This window comes from Rutilus rutilus (genome assembly GCF_951802725.1).
Source record: "Rutilus rutilus genome assembly, chromosome: 21".
Taxonomy (NCBI): Eukaryota; Metazoa; Chordata; class Actinopteri; order Cypriniformes; family Leuciscidae; genus Rutilus; species Rutilus rutilus.
The window spans coordinates 21,571,333-21,595,386 of NC_140226.1; the positions used below are offsets into that span (position 1 = coordinate 21,571,333).

General features: G+C 37.1%; 1 protein-coding gene across 3 annotated transcripts; it reads right to left on the reverse strand.

The window, feature by feature from the left end:
* Positions 1–5,084: 5,084 nt before the first annotated feature.
* Positions 5,085–23,942, reverse strand: rcan3 (regulator of calcineurin 3). 3 transcript variants are annotated; one of them, XR_014625704.1, is made up of 6 exons: positions 23,645–23,933; positions 13,371–13,544; positions 10,969–11,140; positions 8,605–8,643; positions 5,584–7,734; positions 5,085–5,332 (listed from the first exon to the last, which is right to left on the reverse strand). XR_014625704.1 is itself a non-coding variant. In XM_084392958.1 (5 exons), exons 1-5 carry the CDS (start codon positions 23,729–23,731, stop codon positions 7,580–7,582), a joined length of 627 nt encoding a protein of 208 aa, XP_084249084.1. In that variant the 5' UTR covers positions 23,732–23,941; the 3' UTR covers positions 5,085–7,579. The 3 variants fall into 3 exon arrangements, 2 of the variants coding, with proteins under 2 accessions (XP_084249084.1, XP_084249085.1); XM_084392958.1 differs by having other exon boundaries at positions 5,085–7,734; positions 23,645–23,941; XM_084392959.1 differs by lacking the exon at positions 8,605–8,643 and having other exon boundaries at positions 5,085–7,734; positions 23,645–23,942.
* Between the last annotated feature and the right edge of the window lie 112 nt (positions 23,943–24,054).

Here is a 24,054-nt window from a genome sequence, read left to right on the forward strand (position 1 = left end):
ATATTATTTTCTAATATACTGTTAAATCATTTAATATATTGTGTATATATTAGGAAATATACTTTCTTAGCGTAAGTCTTTACATGAGATAGGAGCTAAAGTCAGGCTGTTTCCATTGGTCATCGGCAAACACACGACGACCGCAGGTACACACTGCACTGCAATCAGTCATTACACATCCGGCCTGAAGATTAGACTGTTTACATTGTTTAAACTGCCTTCGTTTGTTCATATATATCACATTGTGGCTACCTTTTTCTTCTCTAATAGACTGACTCTCATGCAAAACCTTCCCACATATATGTTTGGAAACTTCAGCCACAATTAAATTATTTACACTGTAGATAATAAAATATAGGCTTTTAATTTAATTTATCAGTATCAGACGAAATTGGATTTGCCCTAATACATTTACCATCTGATGCTCACTTGAAAAAAAACCCCATCATAATTTAAATACATTTGCACATCTATTGGTCATTTACTATTTCGTACCCATGATTTGCTATATCGTGCGCGCGTTTTATGTCACATGTCATGTCATGTACGGGGCTCCGTAGTTTTCACCCATATTAACTCAGCAAAAAAAGAAACGTCCTCTCACTTTCTTACAACTGCTTTTTTTGCAGCAGATTTCTTAACGTGTAAATATTTGTATGAATATAAAAAGATTAAAACAACTTTATAATCCATCATTTGTCAGTTTTAGATAACTGAGAATGAATAACGATACATACCGAAGTAAGAGTATAATTTGTTACTGTATATAACATGCCTGTGGGCCTCAAATTCCATAAACTGGAGGAGAGCAAATACAGCTCTCAGCACAGCACATGTGAAGGAGCGTCGGTTGACACAGAAAACGCAATTCAGACTAAGCATGTGATATACAGGCAATAGAGAGAGGACGGGCACTTGTTTCCAGTGACAATCCTGCTCACATAGCCATCATAGCCATCATAGCCATCCAGGCAATTGTTGCTATGGTAACTGCGAGGCTAACTGAACACACCTCCTGCCATAGGTATAGGGAAAACGCAAAAAAAAGGGGTCACAAAACAACCATACCTTCTGTTAAATGATCATCCCATAGCAAGGCAGCCAAAATTAAAGGGGTTGCATCATCTCACCGCAACCACTCCTTCAGTAAGCTGCCGCCTCACCTCCAAATAGAGGGAGAGCAACCGAAAGTGAGGGTGTCGTAAGGCTCTACCGCAACTAACCCTATTAAGAAACGATTGTTTCTCAACAGTTTCACCAGCTGAGCTGGAAGAAGCATGGCTTAATGGTAAAGGAGTCGCGTCATCTCACCGCGACCACTCCATCGATAAGCTTCATTAACACTGGAGAGTGGGCAATCAAAAAGAAGGGGTTGCATCATCTCACCGCCTCACTGTAACCTTTCCTTCAATAGGTTACCATCTCAGCAGTTAACTGCCAACAATTCCGATAATACTAGAGGGAGAGCAACCAAAAATGAAGGGGTCGCATCACCTCAACACGACCAATCGTTCAATAGGCTAAACCCTCAGCAAATCTCAAAAATGGGATTTGAGAGTAATGGAGCTATCAGGAGAAGTTGATAAAAGAAGGAAAAAACTCCCGGCAGACTCCTTCCCATGGTCCGCCAACAATCCTCATGATCGAACGCGGCCTGCCTCCTTGACAGCTGTGGGACCCGAACCACGAGATGCAGACACTCGACTTTCATCTCTTAAAGGAGAACTCCGGTCAATTTTAACATTGAGCTCATTTTTTTGTACATTTGGAGTGCTGTCAGTACAGAGAACAACGACAAAAATCGGTGTTGCCTACACCGAGTTATTCTATTTTTAAAATTTGCACCCTATTGACTTCAATGGGGCAAGTAGTAAGCCTGCTTTTTAGCCTCTTAACATCCTTTAAGTGTCATTACAAGTGCACAGAAAATGTGAGTGATTCCTTCCGAGTGAACACGGGTGGATCTGACTGCAGTAGATGTTAGAGATATTAATAAAAATGAAGTTAATTCAGCCAGCGCACATACCTTTGTTTACATCCTGTTTTCGGTGGAAGGCCATAGTAATCGATTGTCGAGTTCACGCGCGTGATCATAGGTAACTAAGCAACAGTGGAGACTCAGACTGTCAGCCCAGCCGATGACGGTGCTGTGTGGTGTTCTGAGAATATCAGATCTGATGGATAGTTCATCCGAATCAGATGTTGAACACACAGAGGATTTTTTTGAACTCGACAATCGATTACTATGGCCTTCCACCGAAAACAAGATGTAAACAAAGGTATGAGCGCTGGCTGAATTAACTTCATTTTTATTAATATCTCTAACATCTACTGCAGTCAGATCCACCCGTGTTCACTCGGAAGGAATCACTCACATTTTCTGTGCACTTGTAATGACACTTAAAGGATGTTAAGAGGCTAAAAAGCAGGCTTACTACTTGCCCCATTGAAGTCAATAGGGTGCAAATTTTAAAAATAGAATAACTCGGTGTAGGCAACACCGATTTTTGTCGTTGTTCTCTGTATTGACAGCACTCCAAATGTACAAAAAAATTAGCTCAATGTTAAAATTGACCGGAGTTCTCCTTTAAGAGAAAGTCAAGAGTGGGTGGAGCTTCCCTTTTTCTGAGTGGTATAATGTCCTTTTTACGAGATGTAAAATAAGTCTTTGATGTCCCCAGAGTGTGTATGTGAAGTTTTAGCTCAAAATACCCCACAGATATTTTTATATAGCATGTTAAAGTTGTCACTTTTTGAGGGTGAGCAAAAACGCACCGTTTTTGTGTCTGTCCCTTTAAATGCAAATGAGCTACTGCTCCCAGCACAGGGGGTGGAGCTACAACAGCTTCTGTCCTTTTCAAAAACTTTTAGCCTTTTATGTTAAAACTGAAGTCAGAAAGATGGAGAGACTCAAGAAGAAGTGACAACATGTAGACAACATTTCTGAATGGTTAGTTGATGATTTTATGTATCTTATGTGTAGTTATCTTCTAGTCATTGATTAGCATATTCTGTCTTGATAATCTATAAATCGTGTTCAGGGGGCGGGATTATGTCAATTTTAGGGTTCATGATGTCATTATCCTGGGAGGAATGTCGTGTAGTCCCTTCCAGCCGTTTGTTGTAGTCCTTAAAAAGCAATTTCTTTAAAGGAGAACTCCGGTCAATTTTAACATTGAGCTCATTTTTTTGTACATTTGGAGTGCTGTCAGTACAGAGAACAACGACAAAAATCGGTGTTGCCTACACCGTGTTATCCTCGTTTTAAAATTTGCACCCTGTTGACTTCAATGGGGCAAGTTTTAAACCTGCTTTTAGCCTCTTAACATCCTTGATGTGTCATTACAAGTGCACAGGTCATGTGAGTGATTCCTTCTGAGTGAACGCGGGTGAATCTGACTGCAGTAGATGTGAAAGAAATATATAAAAAATTATGTTTATTCAGCCAGCGCACATACCTGTATTTACAGCCTGTTTTCGGTCGAAGTCCACAGTAGTCGATTGTCGAGTTCACGCGCGTGATCATAGGTAGGTTGCACATTTTAAAACGAGGATAACACGGTGTAGGCAACACCGATTTTTGTCGTTGTTCTCTGTACTGACAGCACTCCAAATGTACAAAAAAATGAGCTCAATGTTAAAATTGACCGGAGTTCTCCTTTAAAAGCAAATGTCTCCCTTTGATTTGAACTTTGAGCGTCGTAACTTTGCAGATGTTGTTTATGCTCAAACAGCAACATTACACACTAACTCAACCACCCCTTTAATGTAAGGAAATGTTTCTCATCTTGTGCTCAAATCTCTTAAGGTGTTCCGCAGGGTTCCATTTTGGATGGACAATCTTTTTTTTTTTTACTGTTAAATAGCGATAAAATCATCTTTGGCCCACCAAGGTACTCTAACACGTCTGTGGGGACACAGTTACATGTGGTTTGGCACTGCAAGGATGATCAGCTTTATGGATAAATATTTTGCTTAAAAAATGTGCGTGTGCTGCATTTATTTATTTGCCAGTAAGACGATAGGATATTTGACGTTTTAGTGTGGACGAAAAACTTTTGGAAAACGCTATTGTGGACGGAGAGTGTTTTCAAATGTATCTAGATTAATGTAGGCATAGTGTGCAAATACTTTTTGGTCTACTTCATGTGATAAGATTTATACATGAATATAAGTCTTTAATATAAATGTTCCAATCTTCAGTAGGCTATACATGATCAGATCCTCTGTATTGCTGTAGGCCTACTATTTAATTGGGGGGACATTTAATATTCAACAATATTATTGATCTGCCTTACTTAAGGTGGACGATGACGCAATTTTCTTCTAGAAACAAACTTTGTTGTATTATTTTCATGTTATCACTGTGAAGCTGCTTTGATACAATCTGTATTGTAAAAAGCGCTATATAAATAAAGGTGACTTGACTTATCAGTGGTTATGTGCAGATTTTCAGTATACACATGACAAAAAACATAAATTCTGGCAGGTCTAGTTAGAGCAGTACATCTTGTTCAAAGCTACTGGCTGTGATTCACAAGCACCTTATTTCCCTGAATGAATAATTCCCAAAAGGAGGAGTGAGAACATGTATAATTGGTATCTTTGTATCAGTATTTGTATCCCAGGAGACTGGGCTTGGATCTAATCATTGACAGGTAGAAACAAAAATCAGGTGTGTCCCATTCTGTGAGATAGAGAGGAACCTCCTTTTATTGTCAGTTAATACTGGAAAGTAGGCTAATTCTGTAACGGTTAACCTTAGCTTTAGTTGAAAAAGACAATAAGCCTGAAACAATCTGAATTAGACATTTTTACATCGAGTAAAAATAGAGTTTCACACAGACAACATCTATTTAGAATTAAACTCAAAGCTTTTGCCAATACTTGACCGCTCCTTGGTGGGGACTTGCTATTCACTATTAATATATGATGTCTATAAACATTATTCACACATTGAATATTAGACTTAAGATGCACACTTTTCTGCCACCTTTGGAGGAACTTGCTACTTGTGTGAAATAAACACAATACAACACTTTTTTAAGAATCAGTTCTTTATATATATATATATATATATATTTATATATCTTTATTTATATATTTATATGCCAATGAGAAACAAATAATCATATTTACACAAGCATTAGCAAGCTAAGAATCAGAGAACACCTCTGAGAAAAAAAAAGAAAAGAAAAAATATACCATACAGAACATGGACATATAACCGTAAATTATTGCTTTGTTCACAGGTTATGAAATACAGTTACAGTACTAGACAATATCTAAATCCAAACAGCAACAGTGATAGAACTGATCATCTGTAGCCTTCCTTAAAAAAAAGAAGAAAGAACAAGATAATTTTACTGATACGAAGCAACAACAGCCTTAAAGACAGTAAAAAAAAAAATCAATACATTATGCTGCCAATGACAGGTTTATCTGTAACAACTCATTACAACTTTGCTTCATGTGTTCATATACTTCGCTTAACTTCTTCCTTTTGTTTTAACCCCTTAAAGGTGAACCCACACAAAACATTTCTATATGCTGGTTATCTATAACTCAAAGAGCTTTGCTCACCCATGTTTCTCGCCCCTGTAGTGACTGAACACCTGAAGAAGAAAAAAACAGGTAGAAACAGGCAGGAGAAAAGGGCTGCATTCAGAGTGAAATACAAACGGGAAAGACTGCATCTATGGAAAAGTCACAGCATGCAGAGTTACACCAAAAAAAATTCCATTAGATGTTTATCTTTATTATTTCGTATTTCTTTGTTACTTGCTAAAGGAGTCCTTCGTCATTGAAGGATTGGTTATTAAAGAGAACACTTTTGTCTTACATGTAAGCAAGGGAGCAAAGGCAATTTAGAAAGTCACATGAATATCACAGTTATTTGTTTGCATGATTTCTTTTTTTATGTGATTTACATCGCCATGATACATTTTTTTTAAATGATTGAATTTCATTCAACATTTAACTGGATTTTCTTCCTTTTTTGACTGAAATATGACTTTTAATAAGGCTAATTTGACACCATCATTACATGCCTCTCTGCAATCCTCAATCTGATTGGTCAATCGCTGGATTCTGCTTCACTGACTGTACATTATTACTAAACACATAAACACTTAAAATTACATCATTCATTAATTTGTAACAGTTTTGGTATGAATTAACACAGTGCAGATTTATAAACTGGAAAAAATGAGGATTTGCGAGACATAAAAGACCTTAGATATAGTTCACCCAAAAATAGAAATGAACTCATGATGTTCCAAAGCTGCCTTCAACATAATAGAATATATTTTGAGAAATGTGTTTTTGTTCAAACAATGGAAGTCAATGGCCACCAGAAATGTTTGGTTATCAACATTCTTCAAAATTAAAATTTCACAGCATGAATGGTGACAAAATTGTAATTTTTGGGTGACCTATCCCTTTAAGATTTAATCTGTCAATGCAAAATACACAACAGTTAACATTGATATGACAGGAGTAAAGCATTCATACAGTGGTTCTGGGCCAAGTCAGTCGTCACATTGATTTTCACCTTGAAACTTGAGCATATGTCAGTGTAGATTCAGTAAGCATAATGCAGAGACACTAAACATTGTCAGTGCTAAACAATGCAAATGGTACTAAAAAAAGCTTAAGCATAAATGCTTCAAACAAAGATGGGGTGAAACTAAGACCCATAATAACATGTGCTTTTTCTGGCCTGTGAGTGAACATTGCGCTATACAAGTACAAAATGTCGAACTTTACACCTGACAACTGTTTCTTCACTTTCCAAGGCCATCCCTCTGAAAGACAGCAGTCAGATATGTTCCAAGTTGTTTTAACAGAGTATAAAATACACCAGTTAGCATGCAAAAATGTGCGGTATCAAATACACAGTAAGAATAATACACATCTAACTTAGTGAAAGAACATGTTTAACACCCTCTCGTCGTCACCGACATGACTGAAACATTCGACTACTTCGCTCATATCGTTTCCATCGAACAACTTGTCATCCCATTCTAGCATGGTATGAACAGGCATAATTCTGCACACAGGTCACAATCCCAGCGAGCCGCGGCACCGCGGTAGGTGTGCCAACCTGACCGATATGGAGATAAACGCGACAGCCGTCAAGAGAGAAACGGAGAAAGCAGAATGGGTCCGCTTCCTTTTGTTAAAGCATTTTTTTTCTTTTTCTTTGATGGTCAATCATAGTGACAAACAATAACAAAGCTTACATGTAACCTACTTCTACGACTGTTAATTACAATTACTGAGCTTGAATGGTACGGGACAAAGACTCTAAATGAGGGAATGAAAGTGTTATGATTGTGAGAGGGGGTTCGCAAGCTCATCGCCCCCTGTCTGTCCCGTGAGGCAGCAGTGAGACAGTGTGTTCAGTCCACGAGTCCAGTTCAGAACACCACAAGTCACCTGTGCACTGAGCACCCCTCCCAATCCATCCATGTCTTAGTTTAGCTTTTTTTGTTATTGAAATAAAGCGTGCCTTTCCCTGGATGAGAGAAAGAGACACAGAGAGAGAGAAAAAAACGTGTGCTATGTGCTGAAGGTTTTAGTTGTAGACTTTTGGGGGACCGTCGGGACGTCTGGTCTGGACTATCTTGGCTTTTGGCCGGGCTTCTTCCTCTTCCTCAGCGTCACTCTCACACACGTGGACCACCACGCTAGGAGTGGACTCTGTACCCGCATGCAGCTCGTACTTCTCACCTAGAGAGATAGATAAAAGACAATAAGATAAATTCCCGGACATACTACATCCGTCATGTTTGCATTGTCTTTTTATCCTAATGTTGACCTCAGGTGTTGTTAAACAAGAAAAACTTAACCGTATCGAAATACATTCTTAGAATGGCTTGAACAGACTGTACAGCTAATGTAAATGAGCTAAATATACCCTAAACACATAGGAACTTCTTAATCAATAAAATGGCCTCTGATTAATAATAACAACAATAATATATTAAATCATTTTCACCTCTAGTTCAACATGTTGCTCTTCTAAGATAATATTATTACATCTATTATTATTATTATCATTACAATAAATTATTTTGCCTTTAGTTCAACTCTTCTAAGACTGTATAATTATATTAATAAATATAATAATAATACCTTTATATAAAATATTATTATTATATATAATGATTATACTAAATTATTTATCATCTAGTTCAACTCTTCCAAGACTATATTATATCTATTGTCAGTGTTGTTGTTATTATCAATAATAATTATGAGTAAAGGTTTGAGTATGATTTGAAGACAAACTTTGAAGCTGGCTTGAGAAAGTTTTAAAAGCTTAAAGTTTGAAGGTTTTACGTTTGAAGTAGTTGTTTTGAAGGCAATAAAGTCTATCAGAAAAACCGATAGATAGATGGATGATTTAGCATGTTGCTATCATGTTTTAATATGTTGCTAGCACAAATTAGCATGTTGTTATCATGTTTTAGCAATGTGCTGAAATGTTTGCTCCTGTTCATTTACTTTGCACTTTTTGCACTATGCAATCCAGAAAATAAAAAAAATGTTTTGATAGACTTCTGTAGTCTGTACTGAATTCAGTGTAAGGTCAGCCACCTTCTTGCTCGTTTTCCATATCTCTTTGGCTCCACGCACCTGAAGAAAAAGGATTTTTTGTCAATTTAGAGCGCAACAATTTCTTATAGTACCATGTTTTAACACCTTGTTAGCATGAATTAACATGTTGCTAGCATGATTTAACACTTGTTAGCATGTTTTAACATGTTAATATGAATTAGCATGTTTACTAACATGAATTAGTCTGTTGCTAGCATGTTTTAGCACGTTGCTAGCTTGAATTAACATGTTGTTAACATGTAAGCATGAATTACTGAATTTGCATGTTGCTAGCATGTTTTAGCATGAATTAACATGTTGCTAGCATGATTTAATGTCACTAACATGTTGCTAGCACAAATTAGCATGTTGATAGCATAATGTAACATTTTGCTACTTGCTAGCATGTTGTAGCGTGTTGCTAGCATGTTTTAGCATTTAACATCTATCGATAATAATAATAATATACTAAACTATATTACATTTATTTATAATTAATAAATAATTAATTAATTTATACCAAATTACTATTTTTGCCTCTAGTTCAACATGGTGCTTTTCTAAGATTATATTATTAGTATTATTCATAGGAATAATACTATATTTTTGCCTCTAATTCAACATGTTGCTTTTCTAAAATTCTATTATTATTCATAGAGCTCTTCTAAGAAGGGCCACTGGCACAGACTTTTACCTCTTTCATGATTGGATCCTGTTTACGCTAAATAAACATATGCTAAGGGCATGTTTGATCTTACAGACTTGTTACTATAACGACAACTCTAATATGAATTTTGAAGAGTGGAACAGTCCAAGATAATGTCATATCATCTACAAATAAATCCAGATAACTCAGTAGTCCAAGCGTGTTATGTTAGATGGGTTTGCCTTCTTTTCTGCATCAGGCAGATGTTTTGAGAAGCACAAGCCAGAGAAATGTTCTCTCAATAACAAAAGATGTTAGATTTGAAAGCCATTAAAAGATTAGAACCCTTAGTAAACTGATATATGTTACATCCCCAAGATTAAAGAATAGAAGCACCACCATTGAGGACACACTACAGACACAAACACTGAGAAACAGAATAAGGGTTGCTATAGTAACGAGCCAGACTGATAAGAAGTGATAAGAGGTTTGCCATAGCAGGGAGTCAGTGTTGTTGTGATATTCACCAGCAGGGGGCGCACACATGATGCTGATCATGACAAGGGGAACATTGTCCATTTCTAGTCACTGCTGCCACATTTGACCTCTTACAGTTCCGTTTTTCTTTAACCACATTAGTTGTTCACCAACCATTAACACATTAGTGATAACCAAAATAATCTCTCACAATACAGCATGCTTTTAATGTATTTTTAGCCTTCTAGCATTTAATTTTCTTCTTCAGCTACTTTACACTTTTTATCTTCTAGCTGCTATTGCATTTGATCAGGGGTCGTTGTCAAGCTTTTCCAACAAAAAAAAAACCCTGACAAAAAAAAGTAACTTTCTGCCACACTTTATCTTAGGGTCCAATTCTCAGTATTAACTATTAACTATGACTTTTGCCTCAATAAACTCCTTATTACTGCTTATAAATAGTTAGTAAGGTAGTTGTTAAGTTTAGGTGTTGAGTAGGATTAAGGGATGCAGAATAAGGCATTAATATGCGCTTTAATAAACTAATAAACAGCCAATATCCAGTAATATGCATGCTAATAAGCAACTAGTTAATAGTGAGAATTGGACCCTAAACTAAAGTGTTACCTAACTTTCATGAACAAATTTGATAAACATTACATAGTGCTTACCTACAATATCGCTCAAAGGTGTTTAATACTTTTATTCAACAAGGGTACATTAAATTGATCAAAAGTCACAGTAAAGGCTTTTACACCGTTACAATTTTTTATTTAAAATACATAAATTTACTATATATTACATTTACATATATTAAGATAGAAAATAGCCGTAAATTGCAGTAATAATTGTAGTAATATGTCACTATATTACTGTTTAAGCAGAAGAGACTTCTTTCAATTTTTTTTACAAATTCTTATCGACCCCAAACTTCACAAAACAAGCACAAGAGCACTATTCAGGCACAAAAAGCACATTAAATTACAGATATAATGTTCATACATTTGATTTATAACAAATTTGTTTAGTTCAAATGTTTTTTGTAGTCATTTTAACTATCTGCAGAAGTTTGTAAGCGTGTTTATCCACTGTTGGAGTGAAAATGAGTGCTTAAATCAATGAGGACACAGACATTTGGTCCAGATGGTTGTACGCACTTAAACTAGACACAGCTTGTTTGCATGTGTAGGAGTATATGGCACATGCTTGTATGATGATCGTATGTGTGTGTATTTTCATACCTGGTCCCAGTTTGGCCACAGCACACAGCAGGTCGTAGTTGATCACAGGTGTGGCATCATCACTCTGGCTCCATCCCACAGGTGGAGACGCAGGTGGAGAGATGAGGAACTGCTTGACAGGTTGAGGCGGGGCAAGGTATGCCTTGTCCACATCATCCCCCGAATTCTGCACCTGTGGCCAGACAGAAAAAAAGAGGGGGTGGTAACCCAGCTAACAGGGAACTTTCTCAGAACTTTGGCTAACGTTCTGACAAGGTTCTTTCAAGTTATGAAGAAATGTTAATAGAATGTAACTTTTGTTGTGTAAAATGTATCGTTCCAGTAACGTTAATAGAATGTTCGTTCAAAGTTATATTGTCTTTCATATTGTTCTTACAACTTTAGCACAAAAACTTTATGTATACATTGTTTAATGTTTTTCTTTTTTAAGAATAAACTACTTGTGCACTCCTTTTAAATTAAATATATCCTCTAAGCTTAATATAGCAGAGTTCAGGCCCAGATTGTATTGATTTGAAGGAATACTCTCACCATAGTTACATCTCTCTAATGGAAACAGGCTATTCTATTACTGTTCAAAGACACACAATGTCCTGGATCATCTCCGCACTCCCACACAGCAGCACACAAATTCACAGCACCATTGTGAGGAGTGTGTCCATTAAAACACGTGGAGCACATTTACTATATAATGATTCTAGGAATATAATTGTGTCTGTCTGATTTCAGATAATTAATGGCAATAATGATTATTATCACACGGATGTCGCCACAGTGTGTGTGTGTGTGTGTTACTGTGCTGAGAACTGTGTGTTCTTTAACTATCCCCTGCTGACAGACCTCTAAGAGAGGAGAAAAGAAAATCTAAACTCCTGTTCTCTCCTCTGGCTAATATTACACTGATAGTCCAGAGATCTCTTTGGCATTGGTTCTCATCTGTCTAGAAACCCAATGGGCCTTTTTCAAAGTCTGGACATGAACACAGGGTAGACGCAGATGGAGGGAAAGATTATGAAAAATGAATGTGAATGCGTACACAACCGTTCAAAAGTTCTGGGTCAGTAAGTGTGTTTTATTTTTAAAGAAAATATTTTTACTCTGCAAGGATGCATTAAATTGCATTAAATGGCAGTAAAGACATTTCTAATGTTACAAAAATTTATATTTCAAATAATTGTTTTATTTAACTTTCTATTCATCAAAAAATCCGGAAAAAAAAAACGATCAAGGTTGCCACAAAAAATATTCTGCAGCACAACTGATTTCAACATTGATAATAATAAATGAAAACAGTTCATTTAAATTGTAATAATACTTCACAATATTACTGTTTTGCAGTATTTTGGATCAAATAAATGTAGCCTTTAAAAACATTTAAAGGGATACTCCACTTTTTTTGGAAATAGGCTCATTTTACAACTCCCCCAGAGTTAAACAGTTGAGTTTTACCGTTTTTGAATTCATTCAGCCGATCTCTGGGTCTGGCGGTACCACTTTTAGCATAGCTTAGCATACATCATTGAAGTGGACAAGACCATTAGCATTTCTCAAAAAAAAATGACCAAAGAGTTTCGATATTTTTCCTATTTAAAACTTGACTCTTCTGTAGTTACATCGTGCACAAAGACCGACGGAAAATGTAAAGTTGCGATTTTCTAGGCTGATATGGCTAGTAACTATACTCTCATTCCTGTGTAATGATCAAGAAACTTTACTGCCGTACCATGAGTGCAGCAGGCGTAATGATATGACGCAGCGCCTGAAAATAGGCTACCTTCCGTCAACATAACCAACGTGACAACCTGCTTGCACAGATTCGCAGTACTTCGTTAGAAGTTATCGAGCTATTTTCAGGCGCTGCGTCATATCATTACGCCTGCTGCACTCATGGTACGGCAGCAAAGTTTCTTGATCATTACACAGGAATGAGAGTATAGTTCCTAGCCATATCAGCCTAGAAAATCGCAACTTTACATTTTCCGTCGGTCTTAGTGCACGATGTAACTACAGAAGAGTCAAGTTTTAAATAGGAAAAGTATCGGAACTCTTTGGTCATTTTTTTGAGAGAAATGCTAATGGTCTTGTCCACTTCAATGATGTATGCTAAGCTATGCTAAAAGTGGTACTGCCAGACCCAGAGATCGGCTGAATGGATTCAAAAATGGTAAAACTCAACTGTTTAACCCTGGGGGAGTTGTAAAATGAGCCTATTTCCAAAAAAAGTGGAGTATCCCTTTAAAAAATCTTACTGACCCCAAACTTTTTAATATTTTGGACAGTTTGATAATGTAGCATTCATGTTTGGAATGACATGGTGGTGAATAATGGTAAAATAATTTTCATTTCTGGATGAACAATCCCTTTACTCTAGAATGAAACATAATAAAGATTAACGCGCTGACCTGTGCGAAGTACAGTTTTAGTTTAATGCCGTTGAAGTCTGATTCGTGGAGCTCGATGCGTGCGCGTGCGGCAGCCTCTGGAGTGCTGAAGCTGATCCGAACTCTTCTGAAACTCTTGAACATCTGGAAGGACGTCTGATCATCATAGATCCTGAACAGAGCCTCAAACCGCTCCTGAGGAGGATTAAGAAAAAACAAAATTCAGAATTGCTTGAGTTTTGCATGAAATAACTGTCTATTGTAAACGTATTGCAGTGTGTAATATCCTAATTCTGCTGATATTTCAAGCAATTGTGTCAATAAAACTAGTGTCATGCTCTCCTGCTGGCCTAAACGCATGGAACAGGACCCAGCACTGCTGATTGGAACAGTTTCAAATAGAAGGGGGTGTGTAAAATATGAAGTGTGACCTTCACTGTGCTGATGGAGCAAGTAAAGAGAGAATGGTGTCAAGATAAAAAATAAAATAAAATCTTAAATAGGATACAAGATTAAGTTCTAGATTGACCCTATACAACATCTATGTGCACTATAACAAAGACCCATGATTAAGGTAATTACAGATTGTTGAACACATAAATGTTATATGATTAGATACATAGATGTCAAATTTGATGTCTGGAGCCCCTGCACCAAAGTGTAGAAACCAACATTAAAATTGATTCCACAAAACAAAACATTCATAATAAACAACTAAATAAACAGCAGCAAAAGAGTTTGAGTTTTATGTCTATATTTTTACTCTCTTCCGTTTACTTTCTATGAGTAAAACTTATTAAACTTGTTCAAACTAATCCGAAATTTTCATTTCCTGCATGCAAAATGTTTGTGTTTGCATTGCATGTCAGTGTTTCTGTTACCACACATAGCAAGAGTTTGTTTTGAACTCAGACACTGTGTCGCAAGAAGAGATGTGTCAATCACTAATTCATGCGCAGCGTCGAGCATTTCCTGCAAGCGGTGTAGACTTACACACTACCTGGGGGAAAGGAGTGGACATCCGCCTTCATGACACGGCAGCTCTTTGTGTGTGTAAGGGAGAGCGTGTGTGGCATGTAAAATAAACTGCATGTTTACCCTGCTGAAAACACCATGAATTTATAAGTTGGTTAGTGCTGGTATTGCCATGCTGATGATTATGGATGTTTTACTGTTAAGCTGAGAAGCCAGAATGTAGTGCACAAGTCAAATTTTATGGTGATGTTTTATACATTTTTGACAGTCCCTCCCTTATCACTACAACTGAAAGATATCAGCATTCAGGTTTGTAACGACATGAGTGTGAATAAAAGATGACAGAATTTTAATATCTTTCCTTTAATGAAGAATGAGACATAAAGAAGATTAACGTACTGACCTGTGCAAAGTAAAGTTTTAGTTTAGTACCGTTGAAATCAGATTCGTAGAGGTGGGGACACATACAATGACAACCTTAAAGGTATAGCGGAGGATTTTCCCGAATTTTAGAAAAGAACCGCCCTCTCCACTTTTTGAAAAAATGCACATGCTCCCGAGAGGGGAACGCCTATTAAACGTGTGCACGAGAGAGCATGCACGAGCTAATCATAGCTTACATTAACTTTTACTAGCAGTGATTTTAAATGGATTTCTCCAAATAGCACGCCAAACTTTACCTGTCAAGTAGAAACTTCGCGACTGAGGCATCAGTGGGAAGCCCAACCTGTGTTTTGAGCGCACGCCATCGTGTGAATCGTGTGCACGAGCACGTACGACGGCCTTACGTAAACATATCACCAGAATGATTGACACTTAGGAGGACCAATAGTCTTGATGATCCACCCGGAAAAAGAAAATCCTCCGCTATACCTTTAAATGAACTATAAAATGTGAATCCATAAATAATGAAATAAAACAAAATATTTATACTGATAAAAGGATTTGAAGTATTGATGCTAGGTGGACAATATTAAACTTCTGGCTAATACAGATAAGAAGATAGTTATTTCAATGCTATGGATGACTACTTTGACTAAATAAATTAAAAATAAAACACTAAAAGCTAAAATCAGTGTTAATTATATTTTAAGTAATTAATAATAAAAAAATAATAATATTTTTGGTATGGCACTGATATTTTGTTCATCACTGATGTAATTTCTTTAAATTAGTTCATTTATTTCCAGTAAACAAAAGCTTTTTATTTACTCTGATACCAACATTTCACGGGCAGGAAAAGGTGCATCACAGATAAGTGTTCAGGACACTGGTGTGATGTAAGGCCCATGTAACACTGTTATGCAACAGTGTGTGTGTGTGTGTGTTGGCTCACTTCACACCTGTGCCAATCACATGTATTTGCACACCTTTTACCTGCCTGGAAAGCATAAACAGGTGGCGACACATGAGATCACTGTGGTCAGTCTTGACGGAGGGCACAGAGAAACATTTACCGCTATACTGATGAAAACTGTAGTCAGAGAAACATCTAGCAGAAACTCACACCCAGACAGTGTGATCAGAAAAAGTGAGAGTTGCATACTAAAAAGGTAAATCATTAGAAATTTTTACTCTTGATTGTTTTTTACCGATTAATTTAAAGATCCATCTCAAGAGACATTTATTTGTATGGCTTTTTTATACAGCCAGAGAAAACATAACAAAAAAATTATATTAATTCACAGTAACCTGTAGTCATTTTTTATGGATTCTGTGGAATGTTTTAGAGATTTCTGTTCCTGTGTGGAAAACATGTCTGCTAGTGTGAGGCCAAGCATTAAAATCCTTCAGTCAAGCATTAGTCCTGAATAGCCCATGTATGAAGTCTGTAAAAAGCATTGCATAGAGATGGAATGTTTGTCATTGAGATTTAAACAGAAAGATATTCCAAAAAAAAAAAAAAAAAAAAAAAAATAATCTGACAAAAAGTCATAGAAAGGTAAATATTCACAGAGAGAGATTTAGAGAGGTGACACTCTAAATAAATACAAAAAAAATTCTCCAAAAGCCTCTTAGAAGTGCCAGACAACCTCACAGAGAATTGGACTAGAATCATTTGAAAGAGTCAGTAAGAGACAGATTGAGGAGACAGAATCATGGCAAATGTTCAATTTGTTTGTTGTATCCGACTCAAATCCATTTAGTTGTTTGCTAAAATCTGATTTTAGAAGTCGCACAATGTGACTAATGTCAAATGCAAAGTGTAGTGCCAAGTAATGCCATTGGTTTGTTGTCTGATACTCGAATGAGTTCAGTATTATCTTAAGACAGTAACACATCTGTTCTTCTCTTAAATATCAGTAATGTTTTAGCACTGAATTAAGTAAATATTGACGTAAATGTTATGTGTATATATCCATAAATATTAGGTATTATCCATTCGACAACATTAATATATATATCTCATACCTCATTTGTTTGCTCTGTGATTTTCATATCAGAAGAAGCATTATTTCAACCAAACAACCACTGAAGCAAGGTGGTGGATTCAAAACGTAATGAAAGTAAAACACAGTAAAAAAAGGTTTTCCACGCTGTTTTTCCTCAAATGAACAGGAATGAAATTTAATATTTTTTTTAAGTACGTTTGCCTATGCACCAATATAACAGTACATAATGATAAACAGCAATATTTAACATGTATTTTTAAAGAAACATTTCAATACATTATATGGAAACTAGCACACAAGTTAAGAGACTATACATCCGCAATGCAGAATTATTGTGAATAGATCATGAATATTCGATCACTAGCCCTACACTGCAGTTTGCGTGCTCAATGTACTTATCTTGTCCTCACACTACATTCTCTTCAGAAAGTGACTTAAGGACAAGCTCCACACATGGACTTGTTACCCGAAAAGCCATTAGAAAATGAATCTGGGGCATATGGTGCACTGGGACACTGGCATGATTTTGGGTTGAGAATAGAAGCATAAATAATTAAGAAGATTAATCCGTTAAACGAGTGGGAGATGTTTTTAATTACCCTGCTGATGTTACACAACCCTGACAAGCTGCCAATCAAAGAGCCCTTGGGTGATACATGCTAGAGCAGGATTCAGAGAAACACTGTATTACAACTATATTTAAATATAGACAAAAACACAATAACTAAACTTGACAAACAGACACAGTTTATTACATGCCCCCATTAAGACCATATCACATCTGATTTCCCATAAGTCATTTTCACATTGTTTGCCTGTCATGAGTGAACTTTCGCTGCCTTAAATCAAGACTGTTCAAAACAGAGCCTGGAAACAGGAGGACCGACCCCGAAAACAAAATCTAAATGTTATCATAATGTCACACAGGAGTCATTTAGCCGAGCAGCCGATCTGTCCGCAAGGTGCCAATTTGCGAGGCACAAAACCCTTTTGCACAAAAGAAGCTGATCCCTGACCTTCTGAGAAAGGAAATCTCTGTAAGAGGCAGAAGCGATTCATCACATGTGCCGTAGATGCAGAGGGCACTGTGTTTTCATTCGCTCTTATCAGAACAGAGTTAAACAACAACAAATGCTGTCACCCTGATTGGCTCTGGTGGAATTGGTGCCATCACTCAGGTCTGTTGTGGTTTTTATACTAGAATCAATGGTAGGGAACAAATCCAATTGACTGGCCGGGTGAAAAAGCCCCAGGGGATTTTCCAGAGCTCAGAGATGGGCGGTGATATTCATCCCAGAATTCCATGAAGTTATGGGAATTTCTGAGATCTGGAAGAGACCGAACAGAGAGATAAACCTACTTGTTTTTAATAGGCCTACTAAAAAAAAAAAAAACCTTTATTAATTTTTGTGCTTGTTTATTTGATTACTACAAAACCAACTTACATTATTTTTCGACAAAATTATGCTTATGGTTATGACAATCTCCTAATCAAAGAAAATAATCGGTATTAGGATTATATAGTAATATATAAATATGAAATATATATATGAATATATCATATATCAAATATTATAATAATTCGTTACATTTATATAGCGCTTTTTCTGGGTACTCAAAGCGCTTTACATGGAAGGGGGAATCTCCTCAACCACCACCAATGTGCAGCACCACCTGGATGATGCGATTATACATGATTGTTTAGATCAGGACTACACACGCACACATACATACAATATATATGTGTGTGTGTATTTTTGATCAATTATAAATATGTATATTTATTTATTTTATTTAAAATACAGTAGCTGTTGAATGATAATATCACTGGCTTTTCAACAAATAAAATCACACACAATAAAAAGAAAAATCTTTAAATATGTATCTGAAAATTTTTTTTGTCAAAAAAAACAAAAATTATTACAATTTAAAGTAACTTATTAGAATATGGTGTTTTCTATTAGAATATTTAAAAATGTAATTTATTCTGGTGATGCAAAGCTATATTTATGACCCAAGGTTCAGCTACACCAGGGGTGCCCAATCCTGCTCCTGCCGATCGACTGTCCTGCACAGTTCATCTCCAACCCTAATCAAACACACCTGCCTTTAATTTTCAAGTGATCCTGAAGACCTTAATTGGTGGCTTCAGGTGTGTTTGATTAGGGTTGGAGATGAACTGTGCAGGACAGTCGATCGGCAGGAGCAGGATTGGGCACCCCTGAGCTACACTATGTGCCACCCTACTGAACGAAGCTTTAATTCTCTGACAACAAAGCTATATAATTCACCGCAGTTGTCACATCAGTGGATGTTTATTCCCACAAAGGGACCGAGAATCTAGGATGGCTGTTTGAAGTGCTAGGACTAGAATGTGCAGGCTGTGTCAGCTGGTAACCCGACCCACAGGAAAAAGGACACAAGTGGGTGGCCAGCAGCCTTTTGTCTAACGTCATCATACCTACGAACGCCTTTAACCTTTCAGAGTGACATCTGAGCTCTACCTATGCTCTTGGGTTACAGATGTATCTAACCTCCCTCCTCCATCCATCCTGCTGTTTCATCCATCTATCAGTCCATCTAAGATGAGTGAAGAGAGAGAGAGAGAAAGAGTGAGAGAGAGACACACACACACTTCTAGCCTGGCTGTTGCAGGGCTATCTCAGGCTGCAGGCTTCAGCCTCCCCACCTGCCAAAAGCACGGATCCTATTACCCACCTGAGTACAACCTGATCCAAGAATGCTTCAGTCCTATGCTACCTTCAGTTTTACCTGTCACTCACTTAGTTATCGTGCTGTTTGTTGTAACATCTACTCTAGACTGAGATACTTGACGGGCCAATTAATCAGCATTTTATAACTAATTTGAGAATACTAGCATTTTAGTTTATACTTGTTTTAAAGTGAATTTTGAGTAAATATTGTGAATAAATGGGTTTCCTTTTTTCCTACCCCTTGAATAAATACATTAAGTGTATGCACTGTGATTCATAAATACTAACGGTCAAAACGGCACTGTATGAATATGTAGTTTAATTATTATTTTTTTTTTTTATAAATAGATGGGGCAAAATAAAATGAGCTTCACGTGTGACACGCATTTATTAGACCCCGGCCTGCTCTCTAGATATCAGACAGATATCTCTCTAGATATTTACTCAGTATTTGCAAGAATTTTATTAATTGCAAGAAAAGTCTCTCATGGGAGCCACCAGGGTTAAACACTTCGCTTAAAGGTACAGAGTAGAGCTGTCATATCAGAACTCTTCATTTCCATTATCACTTCACTTCTGCTATCCAAATCACTGACCATCATACAAAACCATCCAATCACATACAGATCAGCTAAAATGTAGTAAAAATAATAATAAAGGGCATTGAATGGTGGATAGTTCTGACAGCTGCTTTGCACACTGACCCTAATAATCATGCCTGATGGACATTTTACTGTTTATGGAAATCAGTGTGAAGTAAAATACAAACACACATGTGTTCATCATCTCAGCAAACATGCCATCAATGTGTTAACTATTTAGGGGTATGTATGTGTGTGCTTATGTGTGAACTGTGAATGTCGAGAGTCCTGCCCATAACCTTCAGAATGAATGTGCTGATGTCTGCATATTTTCCATAGCACATAATTTTCCATTGAACACGCACGAACACTGTACGCCACACCTGTTCCAGTGAGCAAGCTCAGATCCCAGTTGCTCCACTGACTAGTCTGACAAATGTAGATGAAAGAATAGTTAACAGACTCATTGTTTGTGTGAAGCATATCATTATAAATCTAATTTATCCAAATTCAGAATCAAACACTACATGTGTCCAATTTTTTCATTAATTTATGCTAATGAAATCAGCTAAAACTTGATGTTTATGAGCTGCCTTGTGTGTGTGTGTGTGTGTGTGTGTGTGTGTGTGTGTGTGTGTGTGTGTGTGTGTGTGTGTGTGTATGTACCTACTTAACTATATTTTGGGGATGTAAGGCTGGAAGCTTACGCTGCAATAATTGGATGACGTGTATAATTCAAATATTTATCTGACTCCAATATAATTAATCTGACTCCATTAAAGTTGTTGTTATTCTTTAAACTCTTATTCTTTAAAGGTAAAGGTATTAGAACTGATAGGAAAACATAGGATTTAACCTGAATGTTTAGATAACGAAAGTTATAATCACTTTAGCTTTAAACATCATCAGTGATAAAAGGAAAGATTCTCAAAGCCTTTAAAGCAGGCAAAGTTATTTATTAAGTTACATGTTTAAATATACAGACAGTAGAATGGAACAACATACTGTATAGAAAACTTAGTTGTAACAAATAATGCACTGTCGTGCAGAAGAGGCCTTAAAAACCTTTCTCATAGTGTGTGGGAGTGGCGGGGTTAAAGCCTTTCTCCCAGATCAACAGTTAACTTTCCTTCTTATATCCTGAGCAAAGCATTGTTAAACATGAGTGGAATACCAACACCGAAACTGACTGACAGGAAACCAAAAGATAAGGCAAATGGGTGGAGGGGGATCAAGAGGGGGAGACGAATATTAAAGCTGTCGTCGGCAACATTTTTTTGATCAAATTCAGTGAAATTGACACTATAATCCGACTATATATTCACTATATATTATACACTATATATTCTCCTCAATGCATAGTACCTAGATTGTACATTAGGATACTTTAATATCTCTATTAAGTTCACCACCATTCATTTCAGTTTATAGGCTGTCAGATGAGACCAAACATGGCATAGTTACATGTTTGAACACACTAGTAAAAAACAGTATGTAGTTGAAAGCATATGTCCTGTGAAGCAAATGGTAGAGATGTGTCATTGAGGTGCAAACGACTCTGTTTCTCCAGATAGAACCATCCTGTGCCTGGAGTGTCCCAACAGTCCTCAATCAGCATAGTGATGAAATCCCTTGCACTAGATAGGCATTAGCATACTGTGATGATGAAGGCCATTGTGCCACGTTTATACTTTTAAAAGGATTTCTGAAGTACTAGGGCAGTAATTAGTTCTGTCCATATTTCTCAGCCCTACAGCGACAAATTTGTACCGAGAAGTGACCAAAACCTGACAAAATCTCCAAAAACCTCCCTTTAGGAACTAAAATGTGTAAATCCGGTATAAAAAATAAAGTACCTTTTTTTTAAGTGTAAAAAAAGCAAAACGTTTTGTGTGATGGGTATAGGTTTAAGGGTAGAGTTAGTGTAAGGGGACAGAACATACAGTTTGCACTGTATAAAAAACATTACATCTATGGAATGTCCCTATTTAGATAGCCAAGTAAACATGTGTGTGTGTGTGTGCGTGTGTGTGTGTGTGTGTGTGTGCATGCGTGTGTATTTACTATTTTGTGTACCTATTTGTTTGACTGGAGTAATGGCTTTGTTTATTTTTTTTAATCCTGCCATCCAATGAGAAAATCAGAGCAGAGAGTAAATGAATAAACCTTAAGCGAAGGATAAAAAAAAGGTAAAAAAAAAAAAAAAAAGCTGTTGTGCAGAGATCAGTGTAATCAGTGACTGTAGAGAACGTGCAGTATCTTCTAATCTTTGTCCTGAACCCGGGCCAATAACCCAGATTAGAACCAATATGCACACATACTGACACTCACACATTTTCAGACACTCATGTCATAAATCTTAAGTCGCCTTTCTTTCTTTCTCTCCTGTCATTCCTCGCTCAGGGCAGGACACTGCAGGCAAAGCCGAGCAACTGCAGTTTGCAGTAGCACAGAAACACCTGTCTGTCTGACTGCCTGCCCCTCTATCTGCAGTTTATGGCACTGAAACACTGACCAAACATGGAGAACACATAAACTACATTGACACTTTGACACCACATTCTTACTGGGACTTTTTTAGAGTCAGACATGTTTTCTTTGCCAGTTTTCTGAACGATTGTAACAAACGCAATACATGCAATTCCATGCAAAAACATGTATTTGTTTGCTTGAGAAGCAACTGTTTTAAGGTGTAACATAAAAACATATTTTTTTCTCTTCCTATTTGGCATTTACAAGAAAATCCTAAATGTGAAATCTAGGATTCCATTGCACACTGCAGAAAACTGCACTGGCTCATGCTGGAATGCACGAAAGTGTGTCTGGGTGCCCTACTTCTGGATGAATTCCAAATGAGGAATTCTAACAAGTACTCAATACCATCCGTATTTCATTTCAAATAAAGTGCCGTTATCAATTACAAGGTAAACTAAGCTTTATCGATTATCGCAGTCTGATGGGTAGATGTGTGCACTGTGCAGTCCTATACCTGACATACCTGCAGCATTCTAAAAGGCATAGGTTGAATGAATAGGCTGTGTACGCATCTACAGCATAACTTGTGTGCACTGAGTACATTAACTATATAAATCAATTCAGTTTTCTTAAAGGTATTGTTCACACACACACACACACACACACACACACACACACACAAAAAATGAAAATCTTTTTGGGCATGCAATGAAAGTTAATGGTGACTGAGGCACTTATTCTGCTCCACAGAAGAAACAAATAGTCATACAGGATTTGAAACAACATTAAGGGGAGTAAATGATTACATAATTGTCATTTATGGGTGAACTATTCCTTTAACCATAACTTAAGTGTGCACACCGGCTGCTTCATCCTATACAAACGGGTGGCGCAGCCCGTCTGGAGCTGCTCTGCATCGAGGTCGTTCAGAGCATTGACGCCATCGGTGCGCATGCAGCAGAATGTTAATGTGAACTGCGGATTCATTGAGAAAAATTCCAGCGATGAGAAAAACAATGAACTGGCGGCGTGCAACGTCACACAGACCGCGCGCATGCAGTGAAAGCGCTCCTCGCGCACAGACACGGACTGATCATAAACACAGCGTGCATTTATTTTCTTCTTTTTTAATTTCTTTATAGATAAACTTGCAGTACCTGCATTTTGTCGGATGTAAACACCTCCGTGTCTACATCGCAGGCGATGAGCGTCAACATCTCCAATTTCATGTTTATCGATGGCATTCCCTCTTTTGCTGCTTGTAAACCGATAAATTAAAAAAATGGGTCTTTTATTCCCTTTTCTCTCTCGCTCGCTTTTCCTGTTGTATATGTGCGGCTCTCTGAGGCTTAAAGTCTTTTGTGTGTTGATGAGGTACTGACTCAAACTCTTCGGCTGTCTGACTGAGATGCTGCTCTGCGAGCGCATGAAGGCTGCTCAGGTTCATCCACACTGACCAATCAGAGCGCTCGGCCGCCACATTGACGTCATCGCCTTCTTCGTTTGATTCTCTATTCTCATGTGCACGCGCTCCTCAAAGAAGCGAGCGCAGAAAGAACAGAACAGA

Coding starts and splice junctions, on each gene's coding strand:
- rcan3 (XM_084392958.1), bottom strand. CDS start 23,731: ATGCCATCGATAAACATGAAATTGGAGATGTTGACGCTCATCGCCTGC. Junction 8,644..10,968: donor TGTGGCCAAACTGGGACCAG/GTATGAAAATAC, acceptor CTTTTTCTTCAG/GTGCGTGGAGCCAAAGAGAT. Junction 7,735..8,604: donor TATGGAAAACGAGCAAGAAG/GTGGCTGACCTT, acceptor CTATCTCTCTAG/GTGAGAAGTACGAGCTGCAT.